This window comes from Calypte anna, chromosome 22 (assembly GCF_003957555.1).
Source record: "Calypte anna isolate BGI_N300 chromosome 22, bCalAnn1_v1.p, whole genome shotgun sequence".
Lineage (NCBI taxonomy): Eukaryota > Metazoa > Chordata > Aves > Apodiformes > Trochilidae > Calypte > Calypte anna.
Window position 1 is genome coordinate 786069 of NC_044267.1, and position 23733 is coordinate 809801.

General features: G+C 48.7%; 1 protein-coding gene across 2 annotated transcripts in view; it reads left to right on the forward strand.

Moving 5' to 3' along the window:
- The first annotated feature begins 464 nt into the window (after positions 1 to 464).
- NSD3 (nuclear receptor binding SET domain protein 3) overlaps positions 465 to 23733 on the forward strand; it is a 38084-nt gene continuing 14815 nt past the window's right edge. For both annotated transcript variants that reach the window (XM_030464007.1, XM_030464008.1), the window contains exons 1-10: positions 465 to 864; positions 10852 to 11567; positions 14175 to 14243; positions 14662 to 14821; positions 15246 to 15400; positions 15882 to 16385; positions 17193 to 17319; positions 20571 to 20671; positions 22980 to 23025; positions 23553 to 23683. In XM_030464007.1, coding sequence (XP_030319867.1) covers positions 10896 to 11567; positions 14175 to 14243; positions 14662 to 14821; positions 15246 to 15400; positions 15882 to 16385; positions 17193 to 17319; positions 20571 to 20671; positions 22980 to 23025; positions 23553 to 23683 — 1965 coding nt within the window. In that variant the 5' untranslated portion in view covers positions 465 to 864; positions 10852 to 10895. The remainder of the gene's footprint in view (positions 865 to 10851; positions 11568 to 14174; positions 14244 to 14661; positions 14822 to 15245; positions 15401 to 15881; positions 16386 to 17192; positions 17320 to 20570; positions 20672 to 22979; positions 23026 to 23552; positions 23684 to 23733) is intronic.

A 23733-nucleotide genomic window follows, 5' to 3' on the forward strand; every position in this document is an offset into this window, starting at 1 on the left:
CCTGGCAATCCAGTTTCCTCACTTTCCTGCACACAACCAGCCCCTCTCCCTGCTCCCATCATGGTTTCTCTCCATCCTCAGCTCCCATTGCTGTTCCCCGTTTCTTTTCCCCTCCCCTCCCACTCCAACATCCGTGTTCATTGCTGCCCCTCAGCTCCCGCACAAGAAGGACGGCAGAGCCGTGCGGGAGGAGCAGGAGGATGATGATGATGATGAGGAGGGGGCAGTTCCGCGCTCCCCTCCCGCACCTCATTTTCCCTCCCTAGCAGCTCCAGCCCCCCTCAGGACTACAACTCCCATCATGCTTCGCGCCCGCCTCCGCCCTCTCAGCCAATGGGTGCGCGGCGTGTCGGGATGCGCGTGCGCCCGCGCCTGCGCGTTGTGCAGCGGCGGCGGCGGCGCGGGAGGGGGTGCGGGAAGGGGGTGCGGGGTGGGAGGGGGGGGGCGGAGGCGGAGGGCGCGGAGCGGGGCCGGGCCCGGGCAGAGCGCACCCAGCGCCGCCTTCCTGTCCTGTCCTGTCCTTTCCCTTCCCTTCCTTCCTTCCCCTCCCTTCCCTTCCCCTCCCATTCCCTTTTTCCCTTTCCCTTCCCCCGCCGCCAGCGCCTCCCCCTTGGCCGCACCGTGCGGGAGCGGGGCGGTGGGGGGGCGGGCGGCTTTGCCTGCCGGGGCGGAGCGGAGCGGCGGGGGCGCGGAAATCGAGGCCGGGGTTGGGTCGCGGCCTGCTGGGTGCTGCGGGAGGAGGAGAAGGAAGGAGAAGGAGGAAAAGGAGAAGGAGGCCCCGCAGCCCCCGCCGCCGCCGCCGCCCTTTGTCTCCGTTGCTCTGCGTGGACGCGGCGGGGGCCGTGAGAATGGAAGTGACTGAAGGTGAGAACCGGGGGGGAGCGGGGGCGGCCCGGGCGGCCTTAAAGGGCCCGCGGGCGCCATGTTGGCTGCGGCGGGGCCGCCCCCGCCGGGGGAGGGAAGGGAAGGGAGGGAACGGGCGGGGGGCCCGGGCTGGGCCGTCCCCAACCTTCCCCGAACCCCGTTCTGCCGCTCCCCGATGCGGGGTGCCGGGGGGGTGCAGGGTCTCTTGGGGTTTGGGGTTTGGTTTCCCCATCCCCGCAGCGATGGGGAAGGGGGTGGGTGGTTGGTCCTTGGGTTGTTGTGGTTCCGAGGTGCTGTGGTACCGGCTTTGGTGCTGTGGTACCGGGTTCGGTGCTGTGCCGTGTCAGGGCAGGCAAGGGGTTTACTGCAGGTTTCAAGGTTTTTTTATGTTAAAAAAAATAATTAAATCTTAATGGTGACCCGTCTGTGACAAAAGATAACGTTAATTGGCTTTTAATTGTAGTAGGAGGAAGATCTGCAGCCTGTTTTGGGGGCTGTTCAGGTTTCTCTTGCACAGGGAATGTTTTGGCACTTGGGTTTTTTGGTCTTGATTTCTTTCTTTTCAATGAGCTGCTTGTAAAGGTTTTGCTCCATGAAGCCGGGCTGTGCTTCATCACGTTGCCCAGGACAAGAGCAGAGGGTGATGATGGAGTGCTGCATGTTTTGTTTCAGCACAGCCCCTTTTGTGATCTTCAGTTTGGAGTTTGCCCGAGTTTCAGGTGGTTTGGAGGAGCTGTGCTGCAGCTGGTGCCCTGGCTTTGGGATGTGAAATAATTGGGTATTGCCAGGGATCTGACTTGTGGCTTTACATGAATATCAATTTCTGACTCTCCCTGAAGAACAAAAGATTCTCCTCCACGTTTCCTGTGTGAATCCTGAGGCTCTACAAACAAACGAGTAACCCCTTTTTCTTTTCTTTTCTTTGTTTTGTTTCTTTTTTATTGCACAGCGTTTTCCTTGCTGCTGCCCAAGTTGTTTTATTTCCCTGTCACCCAGGGAAAGGTGTTAAAGTGGCCTTGTCAAAACCATGCTACAGACATGACTATCCTGGCCTTTAAGAAAAGAAAAACAAACAAACCAAACCAAAACCAACCAGACAAAACCTCTACACGCACCAAACACCCTCAGAAAGGTGTAGAGGGGAGCAGCCAGCCTTGCCAAGTGGTTCAGAGTTTGTCAAGAGGCCTCTGATTCACCAGCAGTGCCTGCCAGGAGAGGCTGCTCACCCCAGCTCAGTCAGTAGAAACTCTCAGCCTGCAGTTTTGCTGCACTCTTGAACAATTTGGCATTGTCTTAAGGTGTGTAAATAGAGCTTCCCATGCACCATTTCTTAGGGACGTGCAGGGCAGAGCAGCCTGCACAGACTGAATGCAGGAAGCAAGAGGGATAATTATTGTGTTTGTGTCCTCAGCCCAGGGTGCAGGTGAAGGGGATGAAGGCAGCACTGCAGGTGATCTGTGCCATGCAGGGGTTTTGGGTTTTGCTTGGCTCTGTTTGGCAGCAGATCATAGAATCCTAGAAGTGGCTGGGTTGGAAGGGAGCTCAGAGCAGCAGTGGGGCAGGAGCTGCAGGGGGGGCTTCTGGGGGGCTGCCATCCCCCTCCCCACTGCTGCAGGGCCCTTCCTGGGGGCAGCACCCATGGCTCAGCCTCCTGCAAGCCCAGGGAACACCCTGGGAAACAGAGTGCAGCTCAGCTCCCAGTTCTGGGAACGGGGACCACCAGAAGGGGGAGCAGCACAGCCAGCACCTCACCCATCCCACCCAAACACCTCCCAGGAGAGGAACTCAGCTCTCCCAGGGCAGAAAAACCAAGCCAAGAAACCCTCTGCCATCCCAGGGGATGGGGCTGAGCAGAACAAAGCCCGAGGGAACCAAGTGGTACCGTGGCAGAGCCTGCACTGAGAGTGCAGCAGTGCCTGGGACAGCAAACTCAGCTTGGGGAAGTGGGGGGAATGGGGTTTTCCCAGATTTAAAATGAGGGGAATGGGGTTTTTCCAGATTTAAAAGACTTGGAGAGCAGCTCTGGATGGGACCCACGCTTCCCAGGCAATGAGAACACAGCCCAGGCAGCACCTTCCCCCCCATTCCTCACCCAGCTTTGTTTTCTACTTCTCAAAGTTCCCTTCACCTCTTCAGGCCCCACCAGCAAAGCTGCCAGGGGCTGCCAAAGCTTCTCCCCTGGGGACAACCAAACCCCTTCCCCACATGGCTCTCTCTGACCCAGAAACCATTTCACAGAATCCTAGAATGGGCTGGGTTGGAAGGGAGCTCAGAGCTCATCAAGTCCAACCCTTGATCCACTCCCCCCGTGGTTCCCAGCCCATGGCACTCAGTGCCACATCCAGGCTCTTTGGAAAGATCTCCAGACACGGAGAATCCACTCCTTCCCTGGGCAGCCCATTCCAATGCCTGATCACCCTCTCCAGAAAGAAATTCTTTCTCATCTCCAACCTAAACCTCCCCTGGCACAACTTGAGACCCTGCCCTCTTGTCTTGCTGAGAGTTGCCTGGGAAAGAGCCCAACCCCCCCCTGGCTCCAACCTCCTTTCAGGGAGTTGCAGAGAGTGATGAGGTCTCCCCTGAGCCTCCTCTTCTCCAGCCTCAACACCCCCAGCTCCCCCAGCCCTTCCTCACAGCAATTCTGCTGGATCCCTTCACAGCCTCCTTGCTCTTCTCTGCACCTGCTCCAGCACCTCAAGCTCCTTCCTGAACTTCCTGAGCTGAGGGGCCCAGAACTGGACACAGGACTCAAGCTGTGGCCTCCCCAGAGCTGAGCACAGGGGCAGAATCCCTTCCCTGGACCTGATGGCCACGCTCTTCCTCAGCCAGCCCAGGATGCCATTGTCTGTGCTGAGCTGCTGCAGAAACCAAGCTCTTGAGTTTCTCCTGGTTCCAGCTGGGCAGGAGGAATGGAAACACAACAGAATGTGATTGCATCACTGTAAAATCCCAACCAACCCAGCCTGTTCCAGCTCCCTGTCTGTCTGTCTGTCAGTCACACACGTGCAGCACCAGCTGATGGAGCCTGGGTCAGAGCCCTGGGGTGGGCAGTGCCAGAGCAGCAGAGCCTGGGGTGAAACAGTGCAGGAAATGGCAGCAAACCTCTGTGTGGTGACAGGAGAGGAGCAGATCTGAGTCTGTCTGTGTGCACAGGGGCTGGGGTGGTGCCTGTGCATGGAGCTGGCTTGGAAATTCTGCTTCCAGGGCTGTTGGGAAGCTGAGCAGCTCCCAGGCTCTGGCTAAGGCTGACTCAGTGATTGCTTTCTCAGCTCAGTCAGTGAGGCAGTGGGACAGTTTCTGTTTCCACAGCAGATCCTTCCCATCCCTGGCAGCCTCTGACAGTGCCAACCCAACTGCTTCAGGCAGGGCCACCCACGTGGCTGTCAACAGAAAAGGGTAAAATTAATTCAGAAAGGTTTGGTGGAAACTGTTTAACCCCCCCCTGTGTGTGCTGCAGGCAGCAGTGGCTGTGGTGTCAGGGAGGGGACAGCCCCAGGAGGACAGGCTGCAGGGGGGGACAGGACCCTGGGGGGGGGCTCAGTTGTTTGGGAATCTTGGTTTTGCACAGGCAGCTCCTGCCAGTCCTGTCTCCTCCTGCCTGGCAGCCCTTGCCTCGGGCTCCTCTTCCCTGGGGAGTAGCTGTGGGTGCTGCTGACATTTAGGAAATGTCTCTCAGATGTTGCCTATTTCCTGTAGCTTTTTTTTATTTCACTTTTTTTTTTTTTTTTGAGCCCTTCCTGATTGAGCAATGAGACAGTGGATGGATGTTTGTGGTTTTATAGGTAAGTTCTGCCCTGTGTGTTGTGCAACCTGCCAGGCTCCCTCTCAGGGAAGAAGAAAAGCTTTGGGATCAGCCAGGCACTCAGTGGTCACTGAGCCTGCTGCAGCAGCCAGGGAGGATTTCAGGACTTTCTGTGCATCTTGTTTTCTGAGAGGGAAGCTGCAGAATGGCTCTAGAGAGGTGCAGGTTCTGGGGGAAGGTTTGAGCCCAGAGGAATCCTGGGTTTTCCTTGGAACTTCCCCACCACTGAGCTCTCACTTTCAGAGGTGTGACTGATTTTATTTGCCTTCTGCTCAGTCAGGCTGAGGAGCAAAACAAACTCCCTGTTGGTGTTAGAGCACTGTAAGAGCTCCACTAGGTTTTTCCTTCTTTACCTCCTGCTGCTTACATTTTTATTTAATTTCATTTTTCCTCTGACACTTTGAATTGTGGCTGGCCCAGGTACAACATAAAAATGTTTGCTCAAGCAGTGTCCACGTTGGTGGCTGCAAACAGAGCTGTTCTGCTCTGCCAGGGCACCCTGCAGCCCTGGGGAAGGACAAGTGCAGAGTGGTGGCTGCCAGGTTTTACAGAGAAAACCCTTTTTCTGTCATTAAGAAATGCAGTTGAAGACATCATTTGGTTCAAGTTGTTTCCCAGCTGCTATAGAGTATCCATTTCCTACAATCATTGACTTAATTCTTTTATCTGTTGGTTGAGTTCCAGTGTTTTATCAGTGTTGTATCAGTGTGGGTCATGTTTGGAAGAGAAATTCTACAGGTTGCAGGAGGCTGATGCTGGAGTTTGATAGAGTAATGGCTCAGAAGTAGTCAGAAGAGTTGATCCTGAAATGCTTCCCTGCAGGAGCAGCTTGGATCACTGACAGTCACACCCACCTCTGGCTGTAGGTACAGCCCCTCTGCTGGGAAGGATCCCTACAAGGCTCTGGAGGTTGTTGTTGCACCAAGGAGTGAGTGCTGCAGAGTTCACCCTTCCTCAACTTTCAACCTGGGGGCTCCCTGGGGGTGTTGGGGTGACCCCAGGGACTGTCCCCCAGCACAGCCTGGCTGGGAATTCACCCAGGACTGACCACAGTGCTGCAGAGCTCTGGAAAGGAGGAAGGGTGGGAAAAGCTGGGTGTGTTAACCCTGATGACAGCAAAAGACTAAGAAGGAAGAAGCTCTCAGTGATGTCATTGCTGTGGGAGGAGAAGCAGCTCTTGTGTTTCAGGTTCAGAGAAGCAATTCAGTGCAGTTCCTCCTCCTGCAGGCAGAGGAGAGCTCCAGAAAGGAATCCCTTTAACCAAAAAAAAATCCAAAGGTGTCTTCTTTTACTCTAAGGGTGGTGTTTGGAAGTTGTGATCCACAGCTCTTGTCACCCAGCAGGATGTGGCCCAGCTTCAGGAGGTGCTGTAGCTGAGGGGTGCTGCAGCCTGGGCAGGCTCTGACCTGCAGGGCTGGATGTAGGGGAGCTCAGAGGGACCAGGCAGTGCTGTGCAGCTCTTGAGCTTTGGGACTGAAGTGTTTGGGTCTCCTGAGCACCACGTTGGCAGAGCTGTCCCAAGGTGTTAGCAGGGAGCTGCTGCCACTCAGCACTGACAACACTGCCTTTGGTTGGGCTGCTTATTTCAGCCCTTCCAGGGAAAAGAAGCAGTCCTGGGGAGAGCAGGTTTGTCTGTGTGTGGGGAAGGACCTTTGCTGATCAGGGATTGTAGTCCCAGGAAGAGGTGACTCTGGGGTTGTCATGACTCTGGGCTTGTCTTGACTCTGGGGTTGTCTTGACTCTGGGGTTGTCTTGACTCTGGGGTTGTCTTGACTCTGGGGTTCTCTTGACTTTGGGTTGTCATGACTCTGGGGTTGTCTTGACTCTGGGGTTCTCTTGACTCTGGGGTTGTCTTGACTCTGGGGTTGTCTTGACTCTGGGGTTGTCTTGACTCTGGGGCTCTCTTGACTCTGGGGCTCTCTTGACTCTGGGGCTCTCTTGACTCTGGGGCTCTCTTGACTCTGGGGCTCTCTTGACTCTGGGGCTCTCTTGACTCTGGGGCTCTCTTGACTCTGGGGCTCTCTTGACTCTGGGGCTCTCTTGACTTTGGGGCTCTCTTGACTTTGGGTTGTCATGACTCTGGGGTTGTCATGACTCTGGGGTTGTCATGACTTGGTGCTCCAGCATTGGGACAGGAGCTCTGCCCAGCACCAGGGTGAGGCTCACAAGCAGCCTCTGGAGTCACTTTTTGGTCTGATCCCCAACCTCTGAGGGAGGTTTGTGGGTGAATGTGATGTCCTGAGATGTAACCACCCAGATACAGGCACACAGCATCCCAGAGAATAAACAAAACAATCACTGAATGATTCTGCTAGGAAAAGACCTCTAAGATCACCTTGGTGTCCTGGAGAAATACTGCACAAAATGTTGGGGTTTTATCCCAACTTTAGAGCGTGGAGACTCTTTTAAGGAAAGGCTGAAAGCTGCCAGTGGAAGAGAAAAAGGTTTTGTTCTGATTTCAGAGAGCTGGGGGAGGGTGAAACCTTTTGCTTGGGCTGCTGTACAGTTAATTTCACTGCTTCTCAAACTGGGGATGCTCTGAGCAGCTTCCTGGGGTTGTGTCTGAAGCCTCCCCTGGTGCTTCTGGATTTTGGGGAAGGTTGAAGTGAACTGAAGAGCCCAGCCAGGCAGCAGGTCAGGGTTTCTGTGCTGCTGTCCTCAGCCATGGAACTGCTGCCAGGGGAAAGGCCCAGGACCAAGGGTGTCACCCAGAGGGCACAGCAGTAAGAGAGAAAGGTTTGTTTGGGTTGGTTTTATTTTTTCCTCCCTGATGAAACAGTTGAGGCACAAGCTCTGAGTTGTGAGACAAGGAGATGGTTCTGCAGCTGGATAAATTCAAGGCAGGCTCCTTGAAAATGAGCATTCCTGGAGGTTCTGAATCTGGTGGTGTTGGCTGGCTGAGGATTAGTGGTTCTGGTGGTGGCAATGAGGATTTTTTTTTTCCTGCTGCACCATGAGACACTTGCTCATTAGAGGAGCTGTACTGTCCAGTGAAATGAGATTTCTGCCTTGATGCTTGACATGGTAAGTAATGCCAGAGAGCCTGCACCTGGGGAAAAAAGGCTTCTGAACAAATAATCATCATGAAAAGTGTTAAAATTATTTTACCACATCAAATCAGCATCTTCCAGTTGGACACAAAACTTCAAGTCTGTCAGACTTAGAAGCAGGAAAGCACTTATTCAGATGCCATTGACATGAGCAGAGGTGATTCCTAAGGAAGCATGGCATGCAGGATAGATTTTTGGTTGCAGTGGATGTGCCAGGATGACAGAAATGCTGTGGCAGCAGCAAAGTTTTTTTTAAATATTCAGAAGAAGGAAAAAAAAAAAAGATTTAATGTGCTTTAATAATAAATAAAAGCAGCCTAAGGTGCAGTTCCTTAGCAGTGCAAGAAATCTGGTGTTTGCTTTTCAGTTTGGCAGATGTAAGGCAACAATTAATGGGTAAATAGAAGCAATCCCACTTCCTCTTCCTGGAATGGGAGGTGGTTTTGGGACAAAATCCACCCTGGGACACAAATCCTGTGCTGCCCCTCAGCTCTGCTGTGCCCCACACACACTGGCAGTGCTGCTGCAGAGCAGGGATGGTTTTCCAGCCACAAGGTTTGAAAGTGGCTGCAATCAGTGAATTGTGCTGCCTAGCATTATGCTATTAAGTTGTTTCCCTCAGCCATTTAATTACAGAGATAAATGTGCCCCTGGTTGATTGCTCAGGGCAGGAGAGAGGATCACAAACAGCAGGAGAATCTGGAGTATGGAGTCCACAAAACCCAGAGCAAAACTCTGCTCAGGTTTTCACTTGTTACTCTCATAACTTGAATTTCTTTTTGCAGTCTCAGAGGAGGGCAGTGGTCTCAGTGCTCTGAAAATCTGAGGTGTGGAGCTGCCTTGCAGGGGGTGAGAATTCCACGTGAGCAGAGTTATATGTAGATTCATAATGAGAAGTCTCTCTGGGATGTGTTAATGGCACTTCCAACCTGACCAAAAGGGCACAGCAACCTCCTTTATGCCTACACACAGGCAGAATAAATAATACAGAGCTGTGTTTGCTTTGGAAGGGTTACACTGACCTGGCTTGAAGCAAACTTGTGTTTCTTACCTGAAGTTTAGGTCTCTATGTGACTTTTTGGTGAACATCAAGATATTTATGATCGGGTGACCCGACTGGTGGATGAGGGGAAGGCTGTGGATGTGGTCTACCTGGACTTCAGCAAAACCTTTGACACCGTCTCCCACAGCATCCTCCTGAAAAAGCTGTCAGCCCACAGCTTGGACAGGAGCACCCTGTGCTGGGTTAGGAACTGCTGGAACGGGCCCAGAGAGTGGTGCTGAACGGGGCTGCCTCAAAATGGCGGCTGTGGTGTCCCCCAGGGATCAGTGTTGGGCCCAGTGCTGTTCAATATCTTTAGTGAGGATTTAGGTGAGGGGATTGAGTCCATCATCAGCAAATTCACAGGTGACACCAAGCTGGGGGGAGTGTGGATCAGCTGGAAGGCAGGAGGGCTCTGCAGAGGGACCTGGAGAGACTGGAGAGTTGGGATGATCCCAAGGGGATGAGGTTCAACATTCCAAGTGCCGGGTCCTGCACTTTGGCCACAACAACCCCATGGGGAGCTCCAGGCTGGGCACAGAGTGGCAGAAAGGGACCTGGGAGTCTGGATTGCCAGGAAGCTGAAGAGGAGGCAGCAGTGTGCCCAGGTGGCCAAGAAGGCCAAGGGCATCCTGGGCTGGCTCAGGAAGAGCGTGGCCAGCAGGTCCAGGGAAGGGATTCTGCCCCTGTGCTCAGCTCTGGGGAGGCCACAGCTTGAGTCCTGTGTCCAGTTCTGGGCCCCTCAGCTCAGGAAGTTCAGGAAGGAGCTTGAGGTGCTGGAGCAGGTGCAGAGAAGAGCAAGGAGGCTGTGAAGGGATCCAGCAGAATTGCTGTGAGGAAGGGCTGAGGGAGCTGGGGGTGTTGAGGCTGGAGAAGAGGAGGCTCAGGGGAGACCTCATCACTCTCTGCAACTCCCTGAAAGGAGGTTGGAGCCAGGGGGGGGTTGGGCTCTTTTCCCAGGCAACTCTCAGCAAGACAAGAGGGCAGGGTCTCAAGTTGTGCCAGGGGAGGTTTAGGTTGGAGATGAGAAAGAATTTCTTTCTGGAGAGGGTGATCAGGCATTGGAATGGGCTGCCCAGGGAAGGAGTGGATTCTCTGTGTCTGGAGATCTTTCCAAAGAGCCTGGATGTGGCACTCAGTGCCATGGGCTGGGAACCACGGGGGGAGTGGATCAAGGGTTGGACTTGATGAGCTCTGAGCTCCCTTCCAACCCAGCCCATTCTAGGATTCTATGATTTAAGTGGATGTAAAAACCTCCTCAGAGCCAGGAGTTGAGTTCTGGAGGTCTGACTTTGATCCAGCTTGATTTTGGTGTGTTAATATGCAGTGGAAAACTGCAAAGTGTGCATGGCAGCATCTGCAGCTTCATTCCACAAACAACCTCAGGTTCTGGAGATCTCTTGGTTATTTTTCTTTCCCTGGTGTTTGGAGTGTTTAATATTAAAGTAAGGTGGGAGAGCAGGGGGTGGGCAGGATAACCCTCCTTGAGGAGCTGCTGAAGAGCCATGGGGTGCAAACTCTGCTCTTCTGATGAGGGAAGAGCTCTGGAAACCCCATCTGGGGCTGCCCCATGTGAGCTGATTTTCCCAGCAGCTGAGATGGGGATGTCCATTCCTTATAACTGTTCAGAAGAGTTTGCAACCCATGGCTTGGGTCTCCTGCTGGCTAAGGGTTGCTCAACCAGCCCAATTTTTGGCAAGGAGGGAGAGGGAAGGGGTTTCCCTCCTGTTTGAGTGTTCTTTCTGTGGATTTATTCAGTTTGCAGGGACTGTGGTGTCTGCTGCAGGTCTGAGGGTTGGAGTCTGCTGTGTGCCAGAGCTGTGCTTGCTGGTGGGACCTGAGCAGTAACAAGGGCTCAGAGTTCTGGGGCACCACTCTGCTGGTGTTCCTTTAAAGGTCTGAGAAAGGAAGAAAGTAAAAAAAGCTGTTTACAGAAACATGTGAAGAGAGCTTTTGAAGGATCAGGGGTGCCAATCCTCTAAATCCACCAGAGAGTGGCTGCTGGCTGGAGGAGGGGGAAGCCAGTCTTTAGAGCTCTTTTTTTTTGTTTTGTTTACACTGACCTCTTGTTTCCCTTCCCCCCCTGCCTTTAGGCCCTATGAGAAAAAGGGAAAGCTAAGGATGCTGGAGCAGAACAATGGATTTCTCTTTCTCTTTCATGCAAGGGATCATGGGAAACACAATTCAGCAACCACCTCAGCTCATTGACTCCGCCAACATCCGCCAGGACGATGCCTTTGATGCCAGCAGTGACATTGCTGAAGATGGGGGCCAAACCCCCTACGAGGCTGCCCTGCAGCAAGGCTTCCAATACCCCACCCCCACCTCTGAGGACCTCCCCCCCATTTCCAACGGGTTCCCCCCAACCATCAACATCTACGAGCCCCAAGCCAAGTACCAACCCTACAGCCAATATCCCAACGGCTCCGCCAATGGCTATGGGGCCTCCAGGAACTTCAGTCCCCAGGAATATTACCCCCTGGAAAATTCCACCCCCAGAGCCCAGGAAGTGCTGGAAAAGCCTTCCCCACCCCAGCCACCACCTCCAGCCTCACAAACGGGGATCCCAAAGAAGACTGGCTCACCAGAGATCAAGTTAAAAATAACCAAAACTATCCAGAACGGCAGGGAATTGTTTGAGTCCTCCCTGTGTGGGGACCTTTTAAATGAAGTGCAAGCCAGTGAGTATGCCAAGGCAAAACATGAAGGGAGGAAAGAGAAAAGGAAAAAGAGCAGCAAGCACGACTCGTCCCGCTCGGAAGAGCGCAAGTCCCACAAAATCCCCAAACTAGAACCAGAGGAACAAAATGTAAGTGGAGTGATGATGCTCTCAGCCATCTGTGTGCCTGGTGCTGTTGATGGAGTCTGTGTCAGGGGTTCCCCTTCATGGTCATTGTACCTCAGGATTTACTGCCCTGCCAGGCACTCTGTCTTGGCCAGGACAAAGCAGTTGTGGTGTGTGTCAGAAATGCTGGAAAAGTGTCAGGATGGGGGAGTTGCTGTATCAGGCCAGGGCTGTTACAATGAAGAGCTGAGTTTCTTGTGCCTGTGGCACCTCCTGACAGTTGGGAGAAGATCCTGTCCTACAGGGACAAGGACTCTCATCTAGTGTGGCAGGGGTGTTGTTCCTGTTTGGTTTTAATGGAAGACACACTGCTATCACACCCCCAAAACCTCCCTTAGCAGGAATATTTACAGGTTTTAGAACTGTTTTCATCTCCCTTCTGGTAAGTGGACAGAGGAGAGGTTGGTGATGTGTCCAGACTTTGATCTTCTACTCCATCTCCATCACCATGGCTGACTCTAATGAAGCTCAGTAAGATCATTGTGATCCAAACTTGAGTGGACAATCCAATTAGAACATGAGCCACCAGTGACTGCACTTGTACCTCATTCTTCTCATCTTGGAGATGGTGTTTGAAGCCACTTCAGGTGGCTGTAGCCCCTGAGGTGTCCAGAGCAGCATCTCCCTTGTGCCTGTGTTACAGCTGTGTGAGAGGTGGGATGAGCTGTCAGCTCTCTGCTCAGTGCCTCTGCTGCTCTTGTGGTGTTTGTCCTTGTACATTTCTGCCACTTGTTTCACTTCAATCAAACCTCAGTGAGTTTGGTTCTTTCAGAGTTCAGCTAAAGACAAGGTCTTTAACCCAGGCTCTTTGGCCTCTGTGTCAGCATTTCTCAGCCCCACATCAGCCTGTCAGTTTTGCCTTTCCATTTTGTCCCCCTCCTTACTCAGGATTCTGATTCTTCTCTTGAAGCTCCAGCTGTGCTTGTCCCTCTGTGTCACCAGTGTCACTTGGAACCCAGTCTGTGTCCTTCCCAGACTGAGCTAAACCCTTGCCTCACAAACCCTGAGTTCTGAGCCATTTGTGTCATGCAGAATTCACTAGAAATCTTTGCCTGGCTTCTGTCCTTGTAGCTGCTGTTTCCTTTTCAAAAGCCCTTGTTGCAGTCAGACCTCTCCTGTTGCTCAGCCTTGTTGCAGGCAGCAGATCACTCTGACATGAGCAGGGTTCTCTGCTGCTGGTTTTGTTATGAATTACCCATTGCAGTCACAGTTTCATCCTCCCACCATTTGCCTTTTCCACTGCACAGTTTCATTTCCTGTGTGTTCATCATCCACGTTTTCCTCTGCTTTAGTGGTGATGGTGTCAGATTTGTAACTCAGGAGCACCTGGCTAGGAACAAACTAACCCCAGGTACAGGTGTTTTACACCTTCTGTGGGAAGGTTGAGGGATCAGAGTTGTTTCCTCACTCTGATGCTGTCACCTGGCTTTGGGGGGATGCTGGTACTTGAAAGGCTGGTCTGGAATGGGAATGTGATGAAAACATGCTTGGACTTCAGGCTCTGAAGATTCTTTCAGGAATCAGCTGCTCTGAGTGGGAAGTTTGTGGTCTGTGTGCTCAGGCTGCCTCTCCTGGCAGAGCTGCAGGTTCCTGGGGCTGGCTGGAGCAGGAGGAAGGGGGAGATGATGTCCAGATGTTGGTGTGGTCTCTCTGAAGTCTCTGCTTTCCACAGACAGCTCTGAGGGAGGTGGTGACCTGGGGGGCTTTAGGTGATGTCTACACTGTGAGCTGAACAGGGCTGCCTGGCACGGGGTCTTCATTTTAAATGGACAAGGGAGAATTTGGATTGACAGCCTCATTGATTTCTTGCTGCATGTCCCCAACTCCTCTCTTTGCTGCTCCGAGTCCTCCAGCTGATGACTTCTCCTTGCCTACAGTGTCTGGTGTGTCTCAGGAGATAGCTCACAGCCCACCTCTTATCTCCTCACCTCTTCTCATGGCTCTCCCTATCACAGCCTCTCCACCCATGGTCTTGGCTTCTGTTCAGAGCTGATCCTTTCCTCTCCAAACCCATTCCTCTGCCAGAAAAGGCCTCGTGTGTGCCTCAGCCTGGCTAACAAATGCCCTGCAGGCTTCCTGGTGTTGGCTTCTGAGCCTCCAAATAGGTTTTCATCAATATGCAATTAAACCTACACTTTTTATGTTGTATTTTAATATGATTTTTTTAATGTTCCTGCCAATAACTGGGGTACAGTGAGACTCATCACATTACTGGGGACATCCTTATGTTCCTCTCTGTTTCTCTGAAGTTGTATATTGAATAGAAAGCTATTTGGGTTTACTGTCCCTGAGTTTGTTCTTCTCTTACCTGTGTCAGAGGAACATTGTTTTATGTGGGTATGATGGTAATGGGAGTAGTGTAGGGGGAAAAAGGATATTTATTGACTGTCATGCCACTGCTCTGAATTGGACATATGGAGTTACATTCATATTTTCAGGGTTTGTGGTTGCCTTTCTGTGGATTATTTTTTCTGCCTGGTTTCATTATTATGCCTTGTTTTGGTTATTCTGTCCCCTTACCTTGTTTGTGTTTGTTTTCCTTCTTTCTCTGCATTCTTACCCATTTCCTAGAGACCAAATGAGAGGCTTAGCATGCTATCAGAAAGGCCGAGAGAAGATACAGTGTTGGAGGAACCCCAGGTTAGTACCTACACTAATTAACACTTTTGGAATATCTAGTCCATGACTTTTGTTTTCATAACTACTAAATGGTTTATTTGTCAGATAAATCAATTCACAGTTCTTTGAATTATTATTTATCATTACTGCTCCAAAGCAACTCTTGCTGTACTGTATTTATTGCTTTATTTTATCCCCCAAAGCAATATTCCTAACCAACAGAAGCTCTTGAGGCAGGGGGGTGGAGGCTGCTGGTGTGTGTCATGGTTTGGCTTTGGAGTGTAAATCCCCACTTCATGGAGCTGTTTCCTGTCATATCCTTGAGAAATCCTTATCTCATGTTAGATTGTAAAACCTCAGGGATACCTGAAAGAAAAATAACAAGTCTTGAGTGTGCTGGGTTGTTCTCTGTGGCTTTGAGCCTGCACTTTCTTTGTAGGTCCAGCAGTTGTTGCCTTCTCTTCCAACACAAGTCACCCACGACATCAAGTTTCAGGTTGGAGACCTGGTTTGGTCCAAGGTGGGGACATACCCCTGGTGGCCTTGCATGGTTTCATGTGACCCACAGCTTGATGTTCATACCAAAATTAACACGAGAGGTAAGAGAGGAAGATTTTTGCCAGAATGCATCCAGTACCTGTAGTTATTCCTTTATTAAAAAGAATTCATCTTTGGAGTCCCTCGGTGGGATGTGTTCTGCTTGTGAGCACACTGAGCAGGGCTGGTTCTGAACTGTGTCAACCCAGTGTTTATTAAATGACCTCTGCAGATGAGCCTGTGCAGTCTGTGCACAGAAAACCCCCACTTCTCTTAACTGAAAGTATTTATGAGATGCTGGTAAGTGTGGGAGTGCTCCCCATGGCAGAGGGTGTTGACCTTCCCATCTTCAACTGCTCTGGATCCGGGCCTGGCTGATCCCTGAACCTCAGCTGGGTACTTCCACCCATAGGAATGGAGTGAGGTGGAGGAGGAAAGAGTGAACTGGTGTTGATGGAGCTGCTCACTGGGATTTTTCACTTCCAGGTGCCCGTGAATACCACGTCCAGTTTTTCAGCAACCAACCAGAGAGGGCCTGGGTGCACGAGAAGCGGGTTCGGGAGTACAGAGGACACAAGCAGTATGAGCAGTTACTGGCAGAGGCTGCTAAGCAAGCCAGCAACCACTCTGAGAAGCAGAAGGTATGATGAGCACTGATGGTCCTGAGGGGTTTTGGCAGTGCCTGTGTCAGTGAAACCCACGGGGCAGTTCTGAAACCCCACAGTCCTGCACCCTCTGGAGGGTCGCCAGCGTTTCACTGGCAGAAGTGGGGCTTTTTGGCAAAGATATCAAAAATGGTTTTGTGCTCTTAGGACTTGTGTGTCATCATTGGGATTAATTCTGTGTCTGATAACAGAATTAAAGGCTTGAATCCTGCCCCTTCTTGTCTTCAGTGAAATTGTCACTCAGGGCAGACACTTCTGATGGCTGTATGATCCAGCTGCAGTGTCTGCTTCTACTCTGAGCGGGTTTCACTGTCCACCTTTCAAAAAAAGGCCCTATAAATGGAGAGCAGAAGTAAATCTGCCACCTGAGAGCTTTAGAGAACCTCAGGGTTGCCATTGAAGTGCTGCACCTGGCAAAATCTTCAGTGTAATTGGCTACTTGTCTTTGTTCCTTAAGATTCGCAAACCGAGGCCGCAGAGGGAGCGTGCTCAGTGGGACATTGGCATTGCCCATGCTGAGAAAGCCTTGAAAATGACTCGTGAGGAAAGGATAGAACAATACACCTTCATTTATATAGACAAAGAGCCAGAGGAGGCTTTGTCAAAAGCCAAAAAGACTGCTGCTCCTAAATCAGAGACCAAGAAGAACCGCCGACCCAAGCCAGCACCCAGCACCCATCCAGACCCCCCCGAGGGGGCAGCAGCCTCACCCTCTGGTGCTGAGGCAAGGAGACAGAGCCAAAGGAGGCAGTCCAGTGTGGAGGAAGAGGAGCCACCTCCTGTGAAAATAGCATGGAAAACAGCTGCAGCTAGGAAGTCCTTACCACCTTCCATAACCATGCACAACTTGGACCTTCAAAAATGTAACATGTCTCCAGTTGTTAAAATTGAGCAGGTTTTTGCCCTTCAGAACGCTGCTGGGGATGGGAAGCTCATCGATCAGTTTGTTTATTCCACTAAGGTATGTCCTTCCTGGGCTGACTCCTCTCCTGCTCAGAAGTTAATCCCATGTCTGTCTTACTGTGGAGCTTAAACTCCTGTCCACCACGCTCCACAAAACATGTTCCCTTCACCAAATCTAACCAAAGGTGGATGTGACAACAGAGTCTTTCTGTGCACTGATCTCTTCAGTTCCATGCACCCAGAAGTCTCTCTGGCAGGAACCATTCTGCTGGTGGCAGAGGAGCTCCCTGCAGATGGTCACATTTTTGCTCGTGACACACTCAAACTGTTAAATTTGATTGATTCCAGCTTCTGAGTTGAAGCAATCCAGAAGTTACCTGTAAATTTTAAAACAAATGGATCTGTGGGAAATGGATGCCAAGTTGTTAATGATGTATTAAAAACTAATAACTACTTTTTGTATAACAGACTTTTAAAATGAGTTCTGCCTCCTAGCTTCCTTCAGGTGCACAGCAGCTTCTCACAGTCAGTGTAAGGAAAAGGTTTAGGACTATTTCTCTGCCTCCTTCTTCTGCCTCTCTACCTGGAGGGTATTTATTTCATCCTAAACATTAGAGAGAAGGTAATGTTTAGACAAGTCTGGATATTTTTATTATTATTGTTATTTACTTGTGTGTAAGGGGAGAATGAGAGGGCTGGAAAGTTCTGCAGGGAAGCAGCTGAGTCCTAGATGTCATCATGTGCATGTGTTGGGTTAAAGAGTGTGGAATGTTTCTGTTAGACTTAGGAGTAGCTCAGTCTGGTTGTTGGTAACAACACCTACAGAAATAGGCTAAGAGAATATTTTCTTCTTTTTCATTTTAAGGGAGTTGGTAACAAAACAGAAATCAGCGTCAAAGGACAAGAGAAGCTTAATTCTTCATCAAATCAGAGAAATGAAAAAGCAGCAGTGCAAAATGTCTCCTCTCCAGAAACAACTTCTGGGTCAACAGGTAGGCAAAGAGGCAGAATCCTCATCTGCCACCTCACATTTAAATTCAAATCTCAAACCCAGCATTTTCTTGTTAGCTAAAAGTGATAATTCCTTCTGTTTATGTAGTAGTTGCAACAAGCCTGGCTCACAGAACTTGGGGTGAGCCCAGATCCTTGAGGAGTGCAGGATGGCTTTGTGATGGGATTAGCTGGCTTGGCCTCAGAACTTTTAGTGTCTGGAGCTTACAGTATCTGTCACCAGAAGGTTGGGTGCCTTGTGGAGAGCAGATGGCAAGTTGGTAGAGAAGGCATCATACTGGATGTGTGTTAGCAGAGTGTTGTAATGGCTCTTGGCACCCAAGTAAAGGAGCTTGAGACTGAGAAGGGAAAGCCTAGAGCATGCTGTTTGGAGTGTGATTTGTAGTACAGTGGCAGAGAAGAATGAGGAAGGAAGAAGGGAGGAGTGCTTTCTAGACTTGGAACATTCTTTTTGTGTTTTGATTTTTGAGAAGTAGCTAATGGGACTTCTTGTGAAGGGATTGAGTTTTTCCCCACCAGCAGAAACTTGTCTGCAGTGTGTCCTCCTCTCACCATCCTCAGGAGGAGATGGATGTCCTTTGGTGAAAGGACAGGGGTTCCTGAAAAGGGACAGCTTTGAGTCATCCTAAACCCAAGAGCTGATCAGGTTTCTCCCTTCCCTCTAGTGACTTCTGAGTTTTCACCACAGATTCTGTACAGGCTGTGTGAAATCCATTCACTGCTGCATGTTTGTTACTGTGCTTGGAATTGTTGGTGTAGTATCAGACTTAACTTTCACATTGGGTGTAGAAAAGTAAATTTTAGGTGCCAGCAGAGCACCCTGATTTTTCTCTCCCAGTCAGTTGTACATTCTCATGGTGTGGAAGAAGAAAAAAGATGGAAGAGTTTTTACAATACACTTGTTGAAAACCTTTTCTGAGGAAAAAAAGCCTCATAATGCTGCCAGGTGTCACTTCTGCTTTAGCTATCCCTCTGTTTGGTTATTCCTCCATTTCCAAACACAAAATAAATGAGGCTCCAGGTCAAAAGCTTCATGGTCAACCTGCAGGGCTTCCCTGTTCCCTGCAAAGACTCTTCTGTTGTTGTGTAGTTTTTAGGATGATTTCTTTTTATGTGCACTGGTTTGTGGACTGCTTTTGGGGGCTTCACAGTCTGGATGTTCTGGTGTGAGTGGGGCTTCCTCTGCTGCTGTTGGCAGTGCTGCTTCTTTCCAGTTTTAGTTGCTGTAGCTACCTCAGTTTTTTCAGAGAGTTGCTGCCTTGCAGCAGGAGAGGGGATCTCTTGGTTTCTCTCAGCTGGGAACTAAAGGCTTCACCTTCACAATGGCTCTTCAGACATTAGGGGGGGGAGAATTCTGAGCCTCTCTTTTTTCATTTTCTTAGGTTTTTTGGATACGTAAAACTCCACCTGGTAACACCCTATAGAGTGCATGAGCTTTCCTTCAGTACACACTCCAAACAGTCACTTTCAAAGCCATTTCCAAAGTCCACAGACAGTTATTGGTCCCCTCTCATGGAACATAACTGCGAAGTCCTTTTTTCAGATTTAAGGTCACCGGAACTTCAGAATACCTTTACGGTAAAGTATTCCACAGACTGACTCTGGGAGTCCTTGCTGGTAACCTCCAGATAGATGTTCAGAGTTCCAGAATGCTGGGGAAATAATTCTCTTATCTTGAAAACCTGACAGTAGAGAGAACAACTCTTTTTGAGTTCATAGTGCCTCTACGTACAGCTGGGACAGGAGTAACCTGGCCTGGCCAGCAGGGAGGTAGATGGCTGGGCTGAAATCTGTCCTGAAACTCTGGATCAAAGTATGCATGAAGATGGGATAGGAGCATTGTGGAGGTGATGCACTGGATCCTTGGAGAGCAGGAAGAGGAAAAAGTGCCCGTTGCATTGGTCAGTGTTGCTTTCAGCCAGTATCTGATGCACTGCTTGTTGTGGAGTTGCTCCTCTGGTACAGGGCTTGCATCTTATTTCCCCCTTGGGGCAGCACAGGGAGAAAATACATTATTGATGACATGAACTCTTTGGTCACACTTGCCCAAATTTATTTTAAGCTGTTTCAGAGAATTTTGGCCAAACCAAAGGTGATAAAAGATGGCCCCTAGCATCTAATTTATCAAGAGGAATCTTGCTTTTGGTTTTTTTTTTTCCTGAAGTCCTTTTGAAAGGCTTTCTTTCAGCCTGCCTATCTCACAAGATATTTTCTCTCCTAGTGTATTTGTCTGGCACAGTGAGGGAACTGTATTTTTGCATTGTGTATTTGTATTTTTGCTTGGAAGAATAAGAATCCTTTTGTGTTCGTGTTTTCTTTAAGTGAAACTACCAAAGCAGAAAACCCAGGGTAATGCTTCACAACAGATAATTGTAAATTTTCCAGGTTTTTTTGTCAGTACAGCTCTAAGTGTGTGCTGTGTTTCAGAAGCTGCACGTGGTGTGTACCCTTTTTGGAGGTACTGCAGCACAGAAAGCTCTTCTGATCTTGCCGCTCTCAGATGTCACAAAAGCAGCAGCTCCTCCTACTCCATCTCCTCAAATGCCATTATAACCTTCATTAATCCCAGTTTGTTTTCCATGGTAATATTTTCAGAAACTTGTTTTTCACTTCCATTAATAACACACCATGATCACTGCTTCTGTTTGTGCTGAGTTTCTCTTCACCTCTCGATCTTCAGCTGTGTTCAGTTGGGTGTTGATGGCACATGCTGCAGCCTGGTTCTTGCTTTAAAGCAAGTTTTGTGCTATCTAGTTTTGAGAGAAGGCTCTTCCCTGCAGAGCAGGGACACAGAACTGAGGTTTTGAGTGGAAACTTGGAAGCTGTGTTTTGTGTCTTAAATTTTCTAGCTTGTTTTAGTTCAAGAAGTTGGTTGGATACCTTCCCATAGACACCAAAGATGGACTGTTCAGTTAAAAGATAACCCAAGTGAAGACTGTGCTTGCTTGAGAGGTGTGCTCTGAAATGGCCATCACCTGGATTCCAGCTTTTTGTTTACTCTGTTACTGGTGTCTTTTTCTGAAGCTGATCTCTGTCTATGGAATCAGAACCTGTTGTCTGCAGCCACAGCACCAGTTGGCAAATAGCTTGGAACAGAATTTAAAAATAAAACATTCAAAAGAGGAACAAAGTCTTGGTTTCGTTACTTTTATCTGTTGATCTGGTGTTGAACATCTTGCTGTGCCTCAGGAATAGAAGGAATCACATCATGGAAACCTTTTTCTTTCTTCAGGTTCTGTAGAAAAGAAGCAACAGAGAAGATCGATTCGAACCCGCTCAGAGTCTGAGAAATCCACTGAAGTTGTGCCAAAGAAGAAGATCAAAAAGGAGCAGGTTGGCTTCCTCCATGTAGAGAGTTAAAATATATTGTATTCATAAATGTTGTGGCTTATATTGGTGCCTTTTTATTTTTCTCCATTTTTCCCCCATCGGGTTTCGTTTTGGACTATTCCTTCATGAAATCCCCCTGTCAATCCCATTGCTGTGACTCTGCTACTGGCATCTTCACAGTGTCAGGCAGGCTGTGGAAAATGGGAACTCAATGATGCAAGACTCCTAACGAACCTGCCTTGTTTACCTTGAGATTTCTGTTCTCAGCAAAATGATCTTCTTTCAGTAATTTCTATTTTGATGGAATTGCCACCAGGTTCCTTCCTTTTTGCTCTTGATTTAGCTGCTGGTTTGTATTGAGGTTTTGTTTTCCAAGTGAAGTTAGACTGATTTAATCTGACCACTTCTGAAAATGGACTTTTAAAGAATGATTTGACTTAAAGATGAATAGTCAGACTCTTATGTTGGCAGACATCAGCAAAACAGATCTGGGGTATAAGTAGTTCCAACATGTACAGGGCATTCCTTTAATCTGGATGTCAGACAGACAAATGTTGTTGCTTTAAAATATATAAAAAAAAATTCTGCATGGAAATGAGCAGGGAAGTTCAGTGGATGGACATTAATATTAAAAGCTGAATACACTTTTTGACCAAGTTTGTCAAAGTTGTTGGTTCTTTTCCTTACATGGTTTAATTGTTTTTTCCCCCCTCAAGGGCCTCTCTGCTTGAAACCTGAGAATGTTTTTTTTTTATATAAAATGTTTCATAGTTTATCTTTTACCAGTGAGATATTTTTTTTTTTAAGGGACAGTCAGGCTAAAGATTTATATGGGAAGGGGAAAAATTGTTTTTATCTCTTAATTTATTCTTTGCCCTTTACACTTTGTTTTGCACTTCATTCACTTCAGAGGCTGAAAGTGAACCCAGTTGCTTCTGCCTTGTTCACGTTTTTATTTTGATGCCATAGCATCCACCTAACTAGGTGAAACTTTAAAGCAACTTTAAATGCTGGGTGTAGGAACCCTGGCAAAGCCCCTTCAGCCTTTCCTCAGCAGGCATTGCAGCCTTCTTGTTTTCAAATGAGTTGTTTTGTGTTTGTTTCTTAATTTCACAAAGGTATAAGAACCAACAATATGAACTTCATGGATCCCAGTTAGCTTTGCTTGCTTATATTATCCAGCTAACCAAGACTATGAACATGGAAGTGCTTTTCTCAGGAAAAGTATATGACTAAAAGTTAAACAGAGATGCACTGTAATGCTCATAACCTTGAATGTATTAAGTTATATTTAAAAGGAAACAAAACTTACTAACTTACAATTATGCAACAATATTTGTTACCCAAAGTCAAGTTTTCTTGCAACTGATTCCCAAATTAGTCTGCAGCAACTTGGTATAAATTTATAACTGGAACGAGTACAATTAATGGGAAAAACAAAATGTTAATGCTACTGTTACAGTGACTAGTGGAGAAATAAAAGTGATTGTTTAGATTTTATATTTGTATTACCAAATGTATCCTATACAAATCCTTCTATTGTATGTTTTTACCTATTGTACAACAAAATAAAATATTTTTTAAAAAAATTATAGAATAATCCTTAAATATTTACTAAATGTGTTTCCACATGCATATGTAACCAACCTGTAATGAAATAGCTTTGTAATTTTTAACCTTAAAACCAGGATTTTAGGCAATTTCTTCTGTAACTCCCGGGCAGCCGCCAGATTTTCACGTCTTCCTTTGGCAGAGCAGTTCCTAAACTTGTCCTCCTGACCTAGGCTAGAGAAGTTTGATTGCAAGATGGTGAAGTTTTCTATCTCAGGTTGTCCTGCCCTGGGTTTTCCAGCTGTCTGGAGCTCTGCAAGGCTCTGCCCATCCCACCCCTTGCAGGGCTCCGGGCAGCGGGGAAGGCTGGGCCAGGCTGGAAGTGCGGCGGTGGTCACGTCTGCAGAGTGTCCTCCCTGTTCAGGGGAGCTTGTGCCTACACAGCTGTGGGGATGTGGGAAAGTTTGAGTGTTGGCTGCCAAAACGAGCCCTGCTCCTGCCTGCTGGGGACGGAGAAAGCTTTGCTGTCATCTTCATGCCCAAAGGGAGAGGTTGGAAAGGAGCCGGCGAGTGACCGGCTGGGCTGCTGGCACTCAGCGTAGGGTTCAGTCCAAGAGGACAAGAAGGCTCCCACTGAGGAGGGGAGGACAGACTCCATCTGAGTTCAGAGATGCTAATCACTTAAACTGAAATGTTTTCTTTTTAATAGTAGGGAGAAAAATTCCTCTGGTTTTAACTGTGGATTTTCCTATTCAAACAGGTTGAAATGGTTCCCCTGACAGCAGTGAAGACAGCGCTGCAGAAAGGTGAGTTACACACTAGCAGAAGCTTTATTCAAAGTTCCTGGCTCATCCACACTGCAGCAGTGGGTTTTGTTCTGTGTAAACTGCAGGGGTCTTCACACTTTCTGGTGGTGAACGTGATAGATGCTGATCTTAATTCTGGGGGTTTTGTTGCTGTTTGCTTCTTTGTGCATTGCTGGTTGGGAGTGTAGTGTGGTGCAAGCAGATAATTTAAGTCCTTTTCATGGACATAAAAAGTCTTTGCTTAGCCATGTTTTAAAGATGAATGGTGAAGGGCTTACCTTCTGTTGTAGGCAGTTCAGTAGCTTCCTCCTATCTCAGCTATGTTTAGAAGTTGTGTCAAAATATCTTTCTGAGGTGGTTCCCAATTCTTTAGCTTTTCCAGGAGAATTAAACTGGTGACAATTGCAAGCTGAAAATTAAGGCCAGCAAATAGAGTTGTTTCAGGCTCATGTTTCTTTTTCCTTTGTTAATTTTAAGCAAAATGTTGAGGACATATATTAAAACTAATTTTAGTGTGTTGTGTTAAGGTGCCAGCGAGATTTCAGATTCTTGTAAACCTCTAAAGAAAAGGAGTCGTGCCTCAACTGATGTAGAGCTGACTAGCTCAGCTTACAGAGATACATCTGACTCTGACTCAAGAGGACTTAATGATGTACAGGTAAAGGCATCTTCTTTCTCACAGGGTTCTGTTCATTTAATCTGTCAAGA